Source organism: Felis catus, chromosome A3 (assembly GCF_018350175.1).
Source record: "Felis catus isolate Fca126 chromosome A3, F.catus_Fca126_mat1.0, whole genome shotgun sequence".
NCBI lineage: Eukaryota > Metazoa > Chordata > Mammalia > Carnivora > Felidae > Felis > Felis catus.
Window position 1 is genome coordinate 44,273,524 of NC_058370.1, and position 17,500 is coordinate 44,291,023.

Genomic DNA, 17,500 nt, shown 5'->3' on the forward strand with positions numbered 1-17,500 from the left:
GATGGAGCTGTTTTGAAAAGAGAAAGCTCTGAAACCAGACGCCCAGGGCCAGGTCTTTCAAGCCTTTCAGAGGAATCGGAAAATGGATCTGGGGAGGCGGACATGGGAGCAAGTGTCTCAGGCTGGATGGACAGCACTGTGGGGGCCAAAGCACCATCTCTGGCCGGGGCTCATGAGGTGTTCTGTGAGAGGTCTTTCCGGTCTCTGAGGATGTTGAGGGGTCCCTGCACCTCAGACTTCAGAGGTGGGAACTGTACTGTTGCACAGGCACACAACAACATTTGCGAACAAAATAGGAGGAGATGGTGCATGTGAGCCACCTGTTTATTTTATTTATTTAATTTTTAAAATGTTTATTTGAGAGAGAGAGAGAGAGCGAGCGAGCAAGAGAGAACGCACAAGCAGGTCGGGGGCAGAGAGAGAGGGAGATACAGAATCCGAAGCGGGCTCCAGGCTCTGAGCTGTCAGCGCAGAGCCTGACGTGGGGCTCAAACCACAAACTGTGAGATCATGACCTGAGCTGAAGTCAGATGCTTAAGCGACTGAGCTACCCAGGGGCCCAAGCCACCTGTTTAAATGCAGCATCTCATGCCTTGTGGGTCTGAGGTGGGCCCCGGATCTTGCATTTCTAGCAAGCTCCCAGGTGATGCTGATGTGGCTGGTGCCAGGACCACTTTGAGTGGCAAGGCTGTAACGCGAACAGTTTTGTCCACGAACCTGGAAAACCTGAATTCTGGTTCAGATTTGCCACTAAGATTCCCAGCCTGTCATTTAAACATGACCCCCTAGTCGAGGGGCATGTCCCCTGAGGGATGATATAGAATCACCTGGGGATCTTTCCTGAGGATTTGCTGAATACTCTAGGCCCACCCATATGGTGGCTTGAGTGAAACACTAGGACACGGTGGCTGTCCAGCATCCTCTGAGTTCCAGGCCAGGCAGACACAGTGAAGACACACAAACAGGCTGGGTATTCCTGGAGCTTGCATACGGGTTGGGGGTGGGAAGGAGCAATAAAGACAGGTTATGATTCTGTCTTTGATACATGCTCTAAAGGAGGAGAAGCTCCTTCTCTGGGAGCTTGTGGTGGAAGAGGTCCTGGAAGGTCAGGGAAGGCTGCCTGCAGGAAGGGCTTCCTTCTGGAAGCTGTGAGAGGCTCAGAGTCTCACAACCAGACTTGCCTTCTTTTGCCACGGCAGAGTCTGTATTTGGGGCCAGTTTGGACGCTTGGCTCATGCCTTTGGGTTGAGGGCCTTAGGCAGTCCCTTGCCCCAAGGCCACTCTTGCAGGGGCTCAGCCAGCTTCTGTGAGCCTGGGGGGAGTGAGTGGGCTGGGGCTGGCTGTGTAGGGGTTGATGTCAGGTAAGGCAAGGTGCAGCAGTAGCGGAGACTTTGTAGGGGAGTAGAGAGATAGCTAGGCCCTCCTTTTTCCCTCCTGTGGGTGGGCAGTGAGACCAGTCATTCTGATGCAGGACACGATTGACCACCATGGCATGGCCCGAAGCCTCACCAAGCTGTGTGATCCCTGCCTTCTTTTTGCCACCCAAGGTTCTTGCTTTCCTGCACGTCTCGGTCTAGCAGGGGTGGGCAGGGACCAGCTCTGTGTGCCCTGCAGCCCCCTTGTGTGTGTTGTGCTGGGAGGACTGCCTCCGGGACATGGGAGCAGTGGCTTAGGCTCCAGTGTGCCCCATGAGAGCTTCTAGCTCTCCTCGGCCTGAGATCTGTGTTTCCAGCTAGCCCCCCAGGCGGTGCCCATGCTGCAGCTAAGCAACCACTCTGTGAAGGAGGGGAGACCATCAGGAGACTGGGCATCAGCAGAAGTGCCTGCCTCAGTGGGGCAGGTGGTTCAGGGTTACCTTTGACCTTGGAGTGGAAGGGAGGCCTTTCGGAGGGACCAAAAGCCTTCAACTTTCAACTTTCCTCTTGAAGAGGTGTTGTGCCTCAATGCTAGAAGGTTCAAATTCAGTGTGAAAGCAGCAGTCTGTGAATGCCGTATGTAGATGGAGCGCAGGAGAGGGGAGAACTTGACTCAGCCCACTGGGTTCTAAGAGTCCCCCACCCACTGGACAGCACATGTAAGCAGCTAGAGAGGAGACATTTAAGCAGAATGTGTGGCCTCCCCGCAGCAGCGAGGTCTCTGGATCTGCCCTTCTCTGTCTTTTCTGGAAGCTTTGAGGCAATGGAGAAGACTCAGTGTACAGCTCATTCAGCCTCTGGCTTCTTCCTCTCCTGGTGGTTTTGGAGAGCTTGCAACCTCTCCACAGTGTGTGTTCCTTTCCAAGGACCAAGAACAGTGCAGAGACACACTCTCTTTCAGCTGGAAAATCCATGTGAAAATCCACGTGCAGAAAGCCAGAGCCTCCCTTGCTGCCTCTTTACTCACAGAGGGTGAGAAGCACCAGGCTCACTCTCGAGAGACTCCAGGGGTGGAGGGTGCTGCTGGGGGTGGGCAGATGCACCCCTGTTCACCAAGTCTGCAGAAGGCGGTCTGCTGGCTGCGGGCTTATGCAAACCTGACCTCCGACCCCGAGGTGAAGACCCGGGGCGCAGAGAGTGGAGACAGCTGTGTAAACTTCAGGGTGGGGTATTTATAGCCTTGGTGAGGAGCGCTGAGCCAGCCTAGAGAGCCAGAGTCAGTCCCTGTGGTCATCGGCTCCGTCTCTTGTTCTCTTAAGTGAGTTTTCTGTATATTATTTCTTCATTGTTGCATTAAGCATTCTGAGATTCTGTTTCCCCATCTGCAAATGAGGGGCTATTGCCCTGATCCTCTGGGTGTTTCAGAGTGGTGGCTCCCTCCATCCCAGTTTCAAGAAGAAATGCAGTATTCCAGTTTTGGGGGAGGGGAGACTTAACATGGCCTCTCAAAGTGAATGTGCTGACCCCTGGAGGCCAAGTCCCCTGGGCTCCTGGAGCTCTGGGAAAGGTGGAATGCTCATACCTGGGCTTTGGAGTCAGATCTGGGCTTGATTCCGGCTTGGCCACTTAGCCCCATCAGCAACAGCAGTAAGACAGCGGAAATGCCCTGTGAGAGCATGGAGTGGCTTGGTGCATAGGCAGGGGGCATGCAGGATGGTCATGATGCTGTTGCAGCAGACATGCCCATCTGCTGCTTGTCCCTGTGTCTCAGAGAGCAGACAGCCACACCCCTCTGAGTACCCTGGGGCCGGTATTTGGGAAGGGTGGAAACCCTGTGGGACAAGGGGACACACAAGAGAAAGTGTGTTAATCTTAGAGTGAAGGCCGGGATCTGGGGCACCCAAGGAAACCCATTCTTGGTGTCAGAAAACCTTGGGTTCTCCCAGCCCCAGTCCCAGGAAGAAGAAGGGGTGGGGGAAGACAGAGAAAGACAGAGGGGGGTTGGTGAGAGCAGGAGAGGGTGAGCACACAGCTCTGTAATGGAAACTTGGCACCCAGCCTCCACTTCTTTCCTTCCTTAGTGCATGTGGCTTGAGCCTCGGATTGAGAACTTCTTCCCCTTTCAGCAGGCACCCCACGCTATCTCCATGGCCCCCTCCTGTCCCCCCTTCTCAGAGCCTGCAGTCATACATGCTGCCTCTGCTGGTGACATATGACATGTGAGCCATCTGCCTCCCTCCTCACACGCCCCCCGCCCTCCACCCCCTGACTAATTAGGCCAACATGCAACTTCCAGGCCCTGGCAGATGAGGAGCCAAGAATGCGGTGGACAGGCGCCAAGTGTTTTTGTTGACATTGCTCAAGTGTAGCTTTGTGGAGCAGCCTCTGCCCTAGCAGCAAAGTCTAAGGAAGCCGGAGATGAGTGAAGGGAGAGCAGTGAGAAACCAACTGTGGGTGCTGCTCCCAATGCCCTGTGCCCTCCCCGTGGCCCACCCTCTGTCCCTCCTCCTAAATCCGAGAATATAGCCCTCCATGTCATGACCGATGGGACCGGCTTAGTCTGTAAGAAAAACACACTGGGCAGAGCATCATGTGTTCACTAGGGTTTTTGGAACTATTTTCAGTTTGTGATCGTTTCATGCTGTGTGTGCCCCATTGCTGTTCCTAATTGTTTCTGAGGAAACAACCTTCCTGGAAGGCGGTTTAGGGAGACTATTTTCACCCCTAACCTCTTATAAGGTGCAGGCTGCATTGTTGATCTACCTTGCCGTAGCTGAATACCAGATGGATTTCATCCTCTCCAGGGATCTACCAAGAATGTGGCCATTGGGTCACTAGGCCTGGGTTCAGATCCCCATTCGACTCCTCCTTGCTTGTGACCCTGGGAGAGTCTTTCAACCTTTTTGTGCTTTGGCTTCCTTATTTGCAAATCAAGCTAATAGTTAAAAATAAGACTTGTTAAGTAAGATGAAACATGGATGGAATAGAAAGTTCTTCGTGCATAATAGATCCTCAATAAGTGGAAGCCATAATAACAATTAAATTGTAGTTGATGTGGCTGGCTATGGATTGGTTCTGATTTTAGGAAAATCTCTTCTACCCTGACATATTTACTCCCAAGGCAAGTTGACCCCAGCACCAACTGCCCTTTCCTACCTCACCAGGATTTCATGAGGACAAATGGAATGGGGTATAATACTGTCACACTTGGTTCTCCATGGGGAGTGAGTGAATGCAGTGCTTACTTTCGTCTCTCTGATTTTCTCAGACTCTGGTGTCTGCATTGGTCGATCAGTGGTTAGTGGTCAAATATATTTTTGTTGAGATAAAAATTTGTAGGTTTTGGAATCCAGAGGTGCTGCCTTAATAGTCTCTAATGCCTGAAGATATTGAATCATTATGTTAAAAAAATCCTCTAATTTTCTGCTACAATAGCTGGCTTTATTTTTATATCTCTTAATTGGTATCAGCTTTTCTTTCAGAATTACAGAACCATGGAAACTTGGCCTAAGAAATAACTTTGGAAGTCATTGGAAGGGACACTTGCTTCTTTGCAAATCTTTGGAGTTTTCCTAAACATTAGGATTGTAGTACCACAAAATACTTTTCTTTGACCCAGATTATGAAACAGCAGAATGGCCAATCTGTTGGTCCCTAGCACCACTCTATCTTTGGATCTCATGCAGACTGGAAGATGCCATTGTTGCCCTGCCCATATCTCTTTGTTCTTACCTCTTCAGTGCACACTGGCACTGCTTAGCTTTCAGCATCTCCCTCTCATTGTCTAAGGTCTTCTTCTGGACACTAGAGCCCACCTTGGACACCCATGTGGCAGGTTAGAAGTGCCAGGGAATTCATGTCCCCTGGAAATAGCCTTCAACCAATGGCAGATCAGGAATGAGTGGATACATACCTAAACTTCCTCACCCCTTGAGTGTCTTAGATACCTTTCTGCCCTGACCCCAGAGCTTTCCAGGGGATCCAAGCTTTAGTTTACTCATTTTGGCAATTGGCTTGAAGCGTACCCTTTGTTGGCTGGCTCCTCTTACCTGTCCCATGTCCCTGTTCCCCCCAGGTGCTTCCTGGGATCATCTCCATCCCCCAGAGAAAACACGAGCGTTCAAATCCTTGTCTTGGGCTGCTTGCGTGGAAACCCAGCCTGAGACAAATGGGATGTCTTTCTCTACACTTTTAGATCATTTGTGACAATATGGTGCTATATTCACATTTCAGGTTGATTGTTGGATTTTCAGGCCACTGACCTTGTTGTTTCTTTATGAGTTTTTGAAAATATTTTTCTCTGCATCTCACCATTCTTAATCCTAAGAATTAACTGTTGAGATTAACCAGAGTACACAAATGTCTTGCTTTCACCTTGAATTATCTTTGGTATTGCTCTCTCAGTTTTGACTGAACTAATATATGTGGCCTCCATGTACGCTTTTGCATTTCAGAATCTAAACTTATTGTTTATTCTAGTTTGGCTCCACATTGTACATTTTTTATGTGAATATGCCTAGTGGCTGTTCTGACTAATATGCATAAGTCATAATGAGATATCTTGATAATTTTAAATTTGAGAGCAGATTCCATTTGAGGAAGATCTCAGTGCATGAGCTGTTGGTATTATGTGTGTCCTGTGGCTTAGGTGAGATGCCTACAAGCATTGCGATTTCCAGAAACTTCCATGAGTCTTACTTTATCCATATTCAAAGTGGTAATGGTTATTTCAACACATATACCGAGCATCTCCTCAGAACCAGGAGTGATTGGATGTTAGAGAGGCAACAATGTACAAAGTGGACAATATCCCTGCTCCCTCTTTCTTTCATAAGTGGTGTTGTGAGGTTCAAATTCAGTAATGAAGGTGAAATCATTTGGGAAACTAAAATCACCATGGAAATAGAGGAATGGGTATGATGACCTAGCTCTTCATTGGTCATTTCAGAACACCATACTGATGTGGGTGGGTGGGATGTACCCTGTGGCTTTTCATGAACACCACTTGACCCATGATCCTTATCTTGTACTTAGATCCATTTTCTGACCACAGCAACTCTGGACACTTAAGAGGTGGCCATTGCCTCATGCCACATCTTTCTTTAGTGCTAAGCCACCAGAAAGACCATCTTTGCTTGCTGTTTCCACCTTCCAGTGGCTCTCTGATGTCCATCTCTGTTGTGTCTTTGCCTTTGTTTTGCTTGAATTGTCCATAGTGGTCAAGGCCATTGGCCACTCTTGAAATTCCCTTTCTGCTGACCTTGCTTTATACCATTCCCCTTCCTCTTTCCTTTCATGATTCATTGCTGAATTCTTTTACTTTCTTTGCACTCTGAAGCAATGTTGAGTTCTCCACAACTTCTTCTCCTCTCCTCTCCTCTCCTCTCCTCTCCTCTCCTCTCCTCTCCTCTCCTCTCCTCTCCTCTCCTCTCCTCTCCTCCTGTCTTCTCTTCCCTCCCCCTTCCAGAAGGCCCCAGACATCATGTCTCATACTCTTCCCTGTTTGCTTATGACTCTCTAGATGCTCTCTGTTGCTTAGCTCTTTCCCCTGAGGTATCCCCACCCACATGCATACAGGCAGCTTACCTCCCTTTCCATGTTCCACAGACACTTCAAGCTCAACAAGTCTTTAACAAAACGTGCTCCATTCTCCCCTCTGATGTGCCCTTCATCATCCATCCTTTCTCCTGGCATGTTGGTCCCTACAGTCATGTCGGCTGGAGGCCTCAGCACTATTAGCCTGCTCATCCCATCACGCATTCAGTGGTTCACTGTTTTCACATCTGTGCTTTCATCTGTGTATTCACTGGCCTAGATCCTGGGGACATCGACATGGTGCCCTATCTTGGACAACCCTCCAGAAGCAGATCCTGGGCATGTGTTCAGTTGCAGTAGCTTTATTTGAGAAGTGGCTCAAGGAAATACTGGTACGGAAGTAGATGCTGGTGGGATAGAGACAGTCATGCTGACTTAAGAACTGAATTGTACCCATCTCTTTTCAAATCTGTGTTCAGTGAGGTCATGTTGGTCGTGTTGAAATTGGCCATGATGAGAATATTTACACTACGGAAATTGGCCAATGGCTATAAAACAGGACCTTTCTTTCCCTGGAGAGTTGGTTGTTAAACATTATCAGCATGTTACTGGGAGTGATGAATTAAGGCAAGGAAGGACAGCAGTTAATAAATTGTGCTTTATCAGCAGAGTTACACTGTAGACAACTGGAGCATATTCCCAGTGGAGAAAGAATACATACCTAATAGTCATCCCATTGGAGCGGTGAGGTAGTTAGTTATACACTCCCTAGTGGTTAGTGGCTGAGGGCTGCCTCTCTTGGGCCCAGCAGGATCCAGCCGCTAGAGGAAGCCCGCAGGCAGTTAGAGGCAGCATGGATGAAGTACAATAAGGGCCAGGATGGGGTGTATAGGCTCATCAGTGAGCAAATGATGGCTGATCAAGACACTGGACATGCAGCATTGGTAAAGGCTAAAACCCGACTGTTAATGATGTGTGGTAACCTTTTTCTCTCCAGACCTCGACTTCATGGACCTCCTAGGGGAAGACAGACAATGGACGGTGGGGAGGAAGTTAATGCAGGTGAACGATACTCTGACTTCAGAAGATGCAGGACTCCGGAGCAGCAAGAACTGCACTGAACCAGGTAATAGTAACAGCTTTGCTGTGGGCAGTGGCTGCCATTTTTTCTGGTTGTGTCTGAGGAAGGGCTGGATGCCATGCTTTTTTCCCTTTGAGTTCGAATCCAGACGTTCTTAGGGACATTTAGAGCAGGCATCTAAGAAACTGAAAGGTGAGATCCCGGGACCATTCAGCTGTGATTCTACCTCTGTATTCTTTTTCTAGGGCATGGGCGACAAGGTAAGTCAACATCAGTGATGCTGATATCAAAGGTGGACGCTGGTGCTCTCAAGTGGGAAACTAAGTCTGGAACAGGATGAGTGAGGATGTTCTGTGGTCATCATTGCTTTGATCCCTGGAATTCTCTCTGGCTGGTTTTTAAGCAGGAGCCTTCTTTGTGTCACAATAAAGACACTGGGATTGAACCAGATCCCTACCTATGTTGTTGGTCTTTTTGGAAGAAGTGAATATTCATTTCTAAGCTATTATGTTTGATACCTGTTGTGTTTTTCCTCAGAAAGATATGGAACATTCTATTTCCAGTGTTACTGAACGTAAAAGGAAAACAAACACAACGTGAGTGAGGGGGACTTGGAATTGTCAGAACTCAGCTCACCGAATCTCAGGAAATGGCAAGCACCCCCTAGGTGGTTGAGGTCCTTGCTAGTTCCGACCAGGGGTCAGCAAACTTGTCTGACAAATGGCCAGACAGTAAATATTTCAGTCTTTGTAGGCCATATACCGTGTCTAAAGTTTTTGCTTTTTAAAATACCCTTTTATAACCCTTCACACATTTAAAAACCATTCTTAGCTCGCAGACTGTACAAAACAGGCATGGGGATGTATTAGGCCTGCAGCTCTACTTTGCCAATCCTGACTTGGACTTCTCAACTCTCTGGGACCTCTTTTCTTTGCTTGATGGGGACATGGGCCCCATGTGTGCCCCCTCTGAGGGTTCAGGAGCTCAACCAAATGTTGATTCACATCCAAAAACCAGTCTTATTTTTAGTGTCATGCTGGAAAGATATAAACAGTCTTCAGTGCAGCCCAAAGAACCTTAGACCTTTGAGAACAGAAGGTGTTCTGTGAAGTTGTGTGCCTGCTCTTTTTTGGGAAGGTGGGTAGGGGTGTCCTTCACCACCATACTGAGAATTTTAACAGTCACTTTCCAAGCAGAGCAGGAAGGAATTAAAAATAGATTACCAGCCACCCCCTCTCCCCCCCAAAAAAAAACCCACAATAGCCCTCAGCACTACATAATCTATATTCCTCAAGCTGGAAAATTCAAGGGTCACCATGGCTATTATTAAATGCTCTGAAGGAACACTCTTGAAGGTTAGTGAAGCACATAGTTGCTATGTGAGCTAGAAGTGAAAATGGATGTGACGGGTTCGAGTGCCACACACAGCAGACAGAGCCTTTGTAGAGCCGTTTGTAGAGAGATGTGCCAAGAATGCTGGTTACTGATCTGGCATTGTAGCCAAGCGTTTTTCAACATCTTTCTGGAGCTAAGAGGCTGATGGTGATTGGGATGTCAGAAGACAGGAAATACAGCATTATGGAGGCCAGTCGTCACCTTTGGTGTGGGAAAGAATGGAGTCACATAATACAGTGACTGGCTCCAGGTTGGGTTCAGCCACCATTCTCTGGGCCAGTGGTGATGGAGGGCTTCTGTTCCCTGTTGAGGGATGTGTGTTGAGGGAGGTGGTGTTGTCTCTGTGAGTGGCAGAGAGTATGCTCACTGTGTCAAGAAGTGTCTTTCTCAGAGTGGCATGTGTAGAAGAATAAACACATTAAAAGGCATTGCAAGAGAGGAAATGACTCAGTTCCAGGTAGAAAACACGTCCAGGTTTTTAAAAAGAGCACAAGCCCAGCACCTGCTGGTGTTGGCAAGGAGGGCATAGGGGGAGAGAGAAGGAAGGGCTTCTAGAGGGCAGCAGGAGGACTGAACAAGAGCTCATAATGCTGCTTAGAGGCAGTCCAGAAAGAATAAAGACCCAAAAGGAATATTCTCGATTTCTTCATTTGTGTGCTATGGGAACTGGGCTTGATTTCCAGAGCCCTTGACTCCGAGCCAAATTCTACAGGGAAAGTGGTCATTCCTGAAACAAGGAGGGATCTTTTTAAGTCCTGATACATCAAGGGCCTGCCTGGAGCCTCTGTTCTTCACCAAGCCTGCTGTGACCATTCTGTTTGCTGAATATTTCTGCTACAAAATGTTTCTAACTGTGCTGTCCAATATGGACACTCAGTGGTGACTTAAATTCAAATTAAATACATTAAAAATTCAGATTCTCAGCTGCACTAGCTACATGTCAAATACCCAATAGCTGAGTGTGGCTTGTGGCTACCGTATTGGAGAGCACAGATCATAACATATTTCCATCACCACAGAAAGTTCTATTGGACAGGCAGATCTAGAACTTCCATTTGTTTTTGAACATCTCCTCGTCTTCCAGGCTTAATTGGAAGCACCTCAAGGAGATAAAGTGGACATGTAGATTTGAGAGCTCCATCTCTTCCTGGGTTTTGGAGTCCTACTCAACCTGCATTTGAATCCCAGCTTAGAAGCTCTGGGCTTTGGGAGAAATAGGCTTTCTAAGCATCTGTCTGCTTCTCTGAGAAATTGAGATAATCATTCTGACCTTTCATGACTGCTGTGAGAATTGGTAATGAAGTAATAAGAACAGCTCAGTGCCCTGTGTGTGGTGGTAGTTCTGTAGTGGGAGCTCACTCGTGTATTTCTCACTCTCTGCTGGGGGCAACCATCCCTCCATTACAAGTGGGTCATGGAACTACCTTCTCCAGCCACTCCTCACAGGAATGGGCACATATGGTCCATCTGGTTCTGTCAACAGGCCGTTGCCTCAGGTGGCCCAAGTCTGAGCAGTCAGCCAGTGGGGCTGAGATGTCCTAACACTATCTTCTAATACAGACAAGCTTGAAAGATCCTGCCACGGTAATGAGCACAGCGCCTCTGAGGAATGCTCTGTTTCTACAAGAACGTGGCCAAACCATGACCACGGACACACATGCCCCCTGGTAGCCTTGGTGCTCTTTCCAGAATGCTGTTGGAGGTCTGCTTCTCAGTCTTGATGGAACAGGTATTTCATGCAAAACTGTTGAGAGCTAAAGCACTCATAAGATCCTGGTTTGGAAAATTTAGTAGTTTTCATCTTCTCTGTCTCTAACTCACTATGGGAGGGGAGGACTGAGCTAGAGTGAGCCAAGGCCCAGTTGCCCTGGTTTCCTTAAGAGGTCAAAGTAGCCCTGTATGCAGAGAATAGTGCATGTACTGGTTGAATACTTAGTGTCTGCTCTCAAGAGTCTTAAAATTTTTTTTTAATGTTTATTTATTTTTTTGAGAGAGAGAACACGAGCAGGGGAGGGACAGAGAGAGAGGGAAACACAGAATCCAAAGCAGGCTCTGAGCTGTCAGCACAGAGCCCGACGTGGGGCTCGGACTCAAAAACCATGAGATCGTGACCTGAGTCAAAGTCAGCCGCTTAACCTGCTGAGCCACCCAGGCACCCTGCTCTCAAAAGCCTTAAATGTAGGGCTAGGAAGTGAGCCCTGTTTCTGGACCAGCTTTCCTTCCTCTTTGTTATGATGTCAGCAGAGCGAGAATGTACTTCCAAAGATGATGCACTGGGGTTCCCTCTGTGCTCAGAGGGGCACTTATTTACTCAGGGACCTGAGTATTTGGGGTGCCAGCATTTGCCATGGCCAAGTGAGTAATGGTGCCAGGGTCACAGGCAGGAGTTAATTTGGCTCTTGTCATAAAGTACATCTAGCAGAATTTGTGATGTCACTGGGCTTCTCAGGCTGTGTTCTTGGAACCCTTGGCCTCAGGGGCCATTAGAGTAAGTAGGTTCAGAGTTTGGAGATGGAATGACCTTATATTCTCTGTTCAGGATATGGGGCTGGTTTGCTTTCTCAGATGTCAGTTTCCTTATCTATGAAATAGATCTGCAACTAGTTTATCCTTTCTATCCCTTCCATTGTACAGATCCAATAGTTGCATGAAATTTCAAGACGAGAGATTCATGAAAACTTCCACCCCAAGCTGCCCTGCTCCATTGCCCTGAATAACTTCTTTGCATTTGCAGAATTGCTTGTCATACCTCCTCCTTTGGCCCTCATTCCCCTTTCTTCTTCTCCTCTACCCCTCTCCTGCCCTCTCTCCCTGTCCCTCTCCTTCTTCCTTCCTCTGGAAACCCTGTACCCAGAACACTGCCCAGGGAAAGACCAGGATGCAGGGTGCCCGTTACAGTGTCAGCGCTCTCTTTGGTTGGTGTGACAGCACAGAGATGGCACAGTCTTCATATGACAGCTGCCACTTTAAAGATACATTTTTTTGCAATATTTTGGAATTTATTTTTTTATTTTATTTTATTTAAAAAAATTTTTTTTAACGTTTATTTATTTTTGAGACAGAGAGAGACAGAGCATGAATGGGGGAGGGTCAGAGAGAGGGAGACACAGAATCCGAAACAGGCTCCAGGCTCTGAGCTGGCAGCACAGAGCCCGACGCGGGGCTCGAACTCACGGACCGCGAGATCACGACCTGAGCCGACGTCGGCCGCTTAACCGACTGAGCCACCCAGGCGCCCCTGGAATTTATTTTTAAATGGCATTATCTTCCCCCCCTCCCCACCCGCTACTCCAAGACATGATTTTGGTGGAAATTGGTAATTTTGTTTTTACCTTCAGAACTGCATGAAAACGACTAAGCTCTGGCTCCAATTTTTCTGCAATTATTCCAGTCCTCTGTGAATTTTTAAGGTTGTTTTCTTAAACACTGACACTGCCGATTTCATCTAGAGCCTGGAAACATATTGTTTTTTGGCAAATAACACTTGAAACTGTTTACTCAGATGACCTATTAAGTGAAATTTAACTTTGAATAAATTTTATCCATGGAAAATTAAGTTAGCTAAATGTAATATTGAGAGTGGTGGACAACTGTGGCAGAAATGAACTCTTTGTCATCTTTATTTGTGCACTTTGCAGATTTTTATTTATACACTTTGCAGTCTGTCTCCAGAAGAATCTGTCATCTTTTGGTTTTTAGTTCTTTGATGTTTTAAGGAAATAAGCTTTTCCTGAGTGCCTCCTTCAAATAAACTTTGGAAGAAAGAAGCTGTTTAAAATGATAGCCTTTGGCATGGGCTTCGTTCTGAGATCACCGGATGTTCTTTTGATAAAGGGCTCATCTCCCTCTCTCTGCCTGGCTTAATTGGGTCTAAGGTCCCTGAAGATGGGAAAGACACCCCAGGCCTGTGTTGTAGGTACCTATGGGGCATGCCAGGAGGGTTTACTGAATCAGGGGTCTACTGAAATGGCCAGAAACTACATGATCTGAGAGCCAAATGTGAATTGTAATAGAGGAGGGAAGTCAGAGGTCCATAAAAGAGAAGCAATATGGGATAAATACAAGGGGTGAGTATGGCCCCAGATTGGCAGGCAACACAGCCTAGTTCAGGCTGCAGGTCACAGACAAAGTTAAGTGTTGGGGTCCTACTGTTTCCTTTAAAATTTTTTTTAATGTTTATTTTTGAGAGAGAGACAGTGTGAGCAGGGGAGGGAAACAGGCTTGAAGCTCTGAGCTGTCAGCACAGAGCCTGACATGGGGCTTGAACTCCTGAGTCGTGAGATCATGACCTGAGCCAAAGTTGAATGCTTACCTGACTGAGCCACCCAGGTGCCCCAGGGTCCTACTGTTTTTTGACTTTAAACCATAACATCAAGGCCAGTTGGTCTAAGCAGGTGGGTGGGGGATGGGTGAAGTAGGGGATGGGGATTAAGGAGGGCACTTGTCATGATGGGCCCCAGGTGTTGTATAGAAGTGTTGAATCACTATATTGTACACCTGAAAGTAGTATTACACACTATATGTTCACTAACTGGAATTTAAATAAAAACTTAAAAAAAGGCCAGTTGGTCTGAAACCACAGGACACAGGGTTGGGCATGACTAATCTATGAAGCGTGAAAAGGCCACATCTCTTATCTCTTACATGAAGAAAAAAATATCCAGAGTGGGTGAGTGGGTGAATGCACTTGTCAGAAGCAGAGGAGAGCCCCTCCCCCAACTGTCATACATAGATACTGCAAACATACTGGTGATCAGGTGGAAAGCCTGACATTTGCATGATTTAGAGTAGCACTGTCCTGTGGAATTAGAATGCAAGCTGCAGATGGAGGTTTAAATTTTCTAGTGGCTACATTAAAAAGGTAAACAGAAACAGGTGAAATTTACTTTAATAATATGTTTTATTTAACCAAATACATCCACAGTACTAAAAATGACAAACTTCAGTTGTCCCAATGTTTTATCCCTGGGATTGAACCCAGGAAAGAGCTAAGGGTTTTTTTTTTAAAGTCTTAAAATCTATACTTTATTATACTCGCTTACTGAACTTTCACCAGCTTCCCTATGCATTTGTAATTTTCATAATGGTTCAAAAAATAGCTGTTGACATTCTTAAGTGCCACAAGTTAGACACTTATTGTGATCTGCTCTTTAATTTGTGTCAGATTCTTCACTGGATTAGTTAGACAGGGTAATAGTAGCTGCTGTAACAAGAAGTCTAGCTTTGGGAGTTTTACACAAAAGGAGTTTCTTTCTTTCTTGTGGAAGGTTCTGGTCTTTGGGGGCCCTGTTTCAAGAGGTGGTCCATGGACTCTGAAGCCTTCCATTTCAAAGCTTTCTCATCCTCACACTTGGTTTCCAAGGTGGTTGTGCTTCTTTGCTTTAAGAGGCAAAAGCATGGAGGTTTGTGCATAGCTGAGTGTGAGAGCCTCACTCCTGCTCACATTCCATTGGTCAAGGCTCAGTCACAGGACGACTTCTCACTTCAAGGGAGGCTGGGATTTGTATACTAGCAGAATGCCCTTGAATAAGAGACAGCAGACCTGGTGAACAGCTAGCTAGTCTCTGCTACATTATTCCCCCCCCCCCCAACCCCCGAACTTGTTTCTTTTTATCTGTTTACAAGAGCAGTATTCTCCCTCTACAGCAAAATCCTAACCCAGACTGACATCTTCTGAGGTGAACTTAGCTCTTGGTTTAACCTTCATGATTCTCACTTGCTCAAGGTGACATAATTCAACTCTCTCTTCACCTTGGGAGGGTCACAATTCAGGTAGGAATGGTCCCAGTTGTGCCTAATTGCAAATTGCATTTCTTCTTTGTAAATACAAGAACCCTAGGAAAAATGATGAACATTTAATACATGAATCATTGGCAATAATGTAAGAGTTTAAGTTCCAGAGTAAACCCTAAATCTCAAATCCATCACTTTCAGCCTGTGAGATGCCAGGTGAGTTTCTTAAATTCTTTGAACCTCATTTCCACCATTTGCAAAATGCAAATCAAGACACCCACTTTACAGAGTTGTAATCATGCAGTGAAGTGAGCTATGTAAACAGCTGGAACCTCAGTCAGTACATGTTCATTAAATTGTGGCCACATTGTCTTTGTTACCAGAAATACAATGGAAGGCAGAGTGATGGCAGTCATTTATAAGGACTTTGCCACTCTGAGGCACATTAGGACATGGTGGGATCATGAAGACTGTTTTAAGGATGGATAGCTTATTGAGTATAGTTTGGCCACAGTGCAACATTCTTAGAGCTGTGCGAAGGAGACATGTCCAGAGATTAACTAGGAGACTTCTGACTAATGCCATGTTCTGGCCTCATAGGCCACTGTATAGACACATAGGATAAGATAAGGAGTACAGGATTTTCTACTTCACACTAATGAAGGGCTTAGAAGTCTCCAGCTCTGGGAGGAAAGGGCCAGACGCTATTCATTTCTTCTAGCTACATGATCCCTTTAGGACTTATTTCTTGAGACATTCTTAACAGCCTTGTTCTTTAAAAGCAGCCTGGGCAGACTAATCCAGTCAGTGGTACCTAGAATCTTCCCAAAACACAGGTGAAGGATGATAAGCTCTGCTCTTAGATGCTTTTGTGGGCCTGCCTATTTGCACAGGATTTTAGACCTTCAAAGCAGTTTTACATTCACTAGCTTATTGGAACATGTTTGGATCTTGGAACAAAAAATATTTGAAAGTGAGGAATGACTGTATTGTTTGTAGATAAATTACTGAGAGCAAGGCAAGTTGAGTTAAAGAATTGAGAATTCATAGTCATAAATGTGGAAAGAAGCTTAGGGATTCTTGATTCCAAACATTTTTCCTCAAGCCAGGGCTCAGCAAACCATGGCCCTTGGCCAAATCTGATCTGTTGACTGTTTTTGTAAATAAAGTTTTATTAGAACACAGACATACACATCCATCTATGTGTTGTCTGTGGCTGCCTTTGCTATATGAAGGCAGAGCTGAGTAGTTGCAACACAGACCATAGGTCCTGCAAAGCCTAAAGTATTTACTCTGTGGTCCTTCATAGGAATGTTTGCTGCTACACCCTGCTCTAGGCCCTGGGACTGGCACCTGATGTGGCCTGGAGCGGAGGTTAAGACAAGAAAAAATCCCCCCTCTCCCTGACCCTTCCCCCAGATGGTGCCTGTGCCATATTAAAACTAGTGTCATGTTAAATATTTTTAATATTTAACATGACACCCCTGGGCTGCAGGGGTCTGTGAGTTTTACTTTACTGCTTTCTCTCCCACACATAGATAACACAGTCAAGAACCTTTAATGTCTGTCCGTATTGTAGGGATCTGTTTAAAGTAGAAGAGGTAATGTTCACTCCCATAAAAATGCTTGAAACCCACTGGCGTGGACTAATGCAATCTTCCTTACACCTGGAATTGCTTCCCTTTTGGGTCAGAGGATGAAGTATCCATGAGGGGCTGGTTGCTGGGGAGTGTGGTATCCCCAGGGCTTACCTTGCAGGTACCGCCAGAGCAGTGAGAAGTGAGCTCACCTGTGTGTAGAGGCCACGGGCATTGGAATGGGGTGGCCAGGAACACCTACCTGCCTTGGGGTCAGCTCAAGGGTTAGTCACCTCCTGGCCCCGGTTTACCCCTTGGCTGCACCCATGTGGCCTCTTGATAGTGACAGTGGCATCCACTTCTTCCTTGAGGCCAGGGAGCAAATGTGGCCCTGGCCCCATCTCCAGCTCTATGGGAGTTCATTCTTGCCTGCTACCTATTCCTTGGTGGTGCCGCAGCACACCCCAGGTGATCTGTGGACTTTTTTCTTGAATTACACATTCCAAAATGATCTTGTGCCGCAGATAGCCTCATTGTACAGTTGAAGCCAGGACTGAGGTCTAGGGGCATGAAAGGGGGTACAAAGGGTGGCATGTCCAGCATCCACCTCTGGTTGGTAGTAGAGTAAGGACTAGTCCTTGCGCGTCTCGACTTTTCCTGCCTCTGGCCACAGGGCTGGGCCATGTCCCCTCACCTTGTTTGTGTGTGGAGTCTGCCTGAAATCACACCTGCAAATCGAGGTCAGCAGGAGGACACTACCCTGTTCTCATACAGGTGCTCTCAGATAACTTAATGGTTCTCAAAGCGAAGCAGACGGGCAGCAG

General features: G+C 46.8%; 1 protein-coding gene across 2 annotated transcripts in view; it reads left to right on the top strand.

The window, feature by feature from the left end:
* Nucleotides 1-17,500, top strand: part of SLC24A3 (solute carrier family 24 member 3) — a 484,427-nt gene that overhangs the window by 56,192 nt on the left and 410,735 nt on the right. For both annotated transcript variants that reach the window (XM_045053924.1, XM_023251502.2), the window contains exon 2: nt 7,888-8,016. In XM_045053924.1, the coding sequence (XP_044909859.1) occupies nt 7,888-8,016 (129 nt within the window). The remainder of the gene's footprint in view (nt 1-7,887; nt 8,017-17,500) is intronic.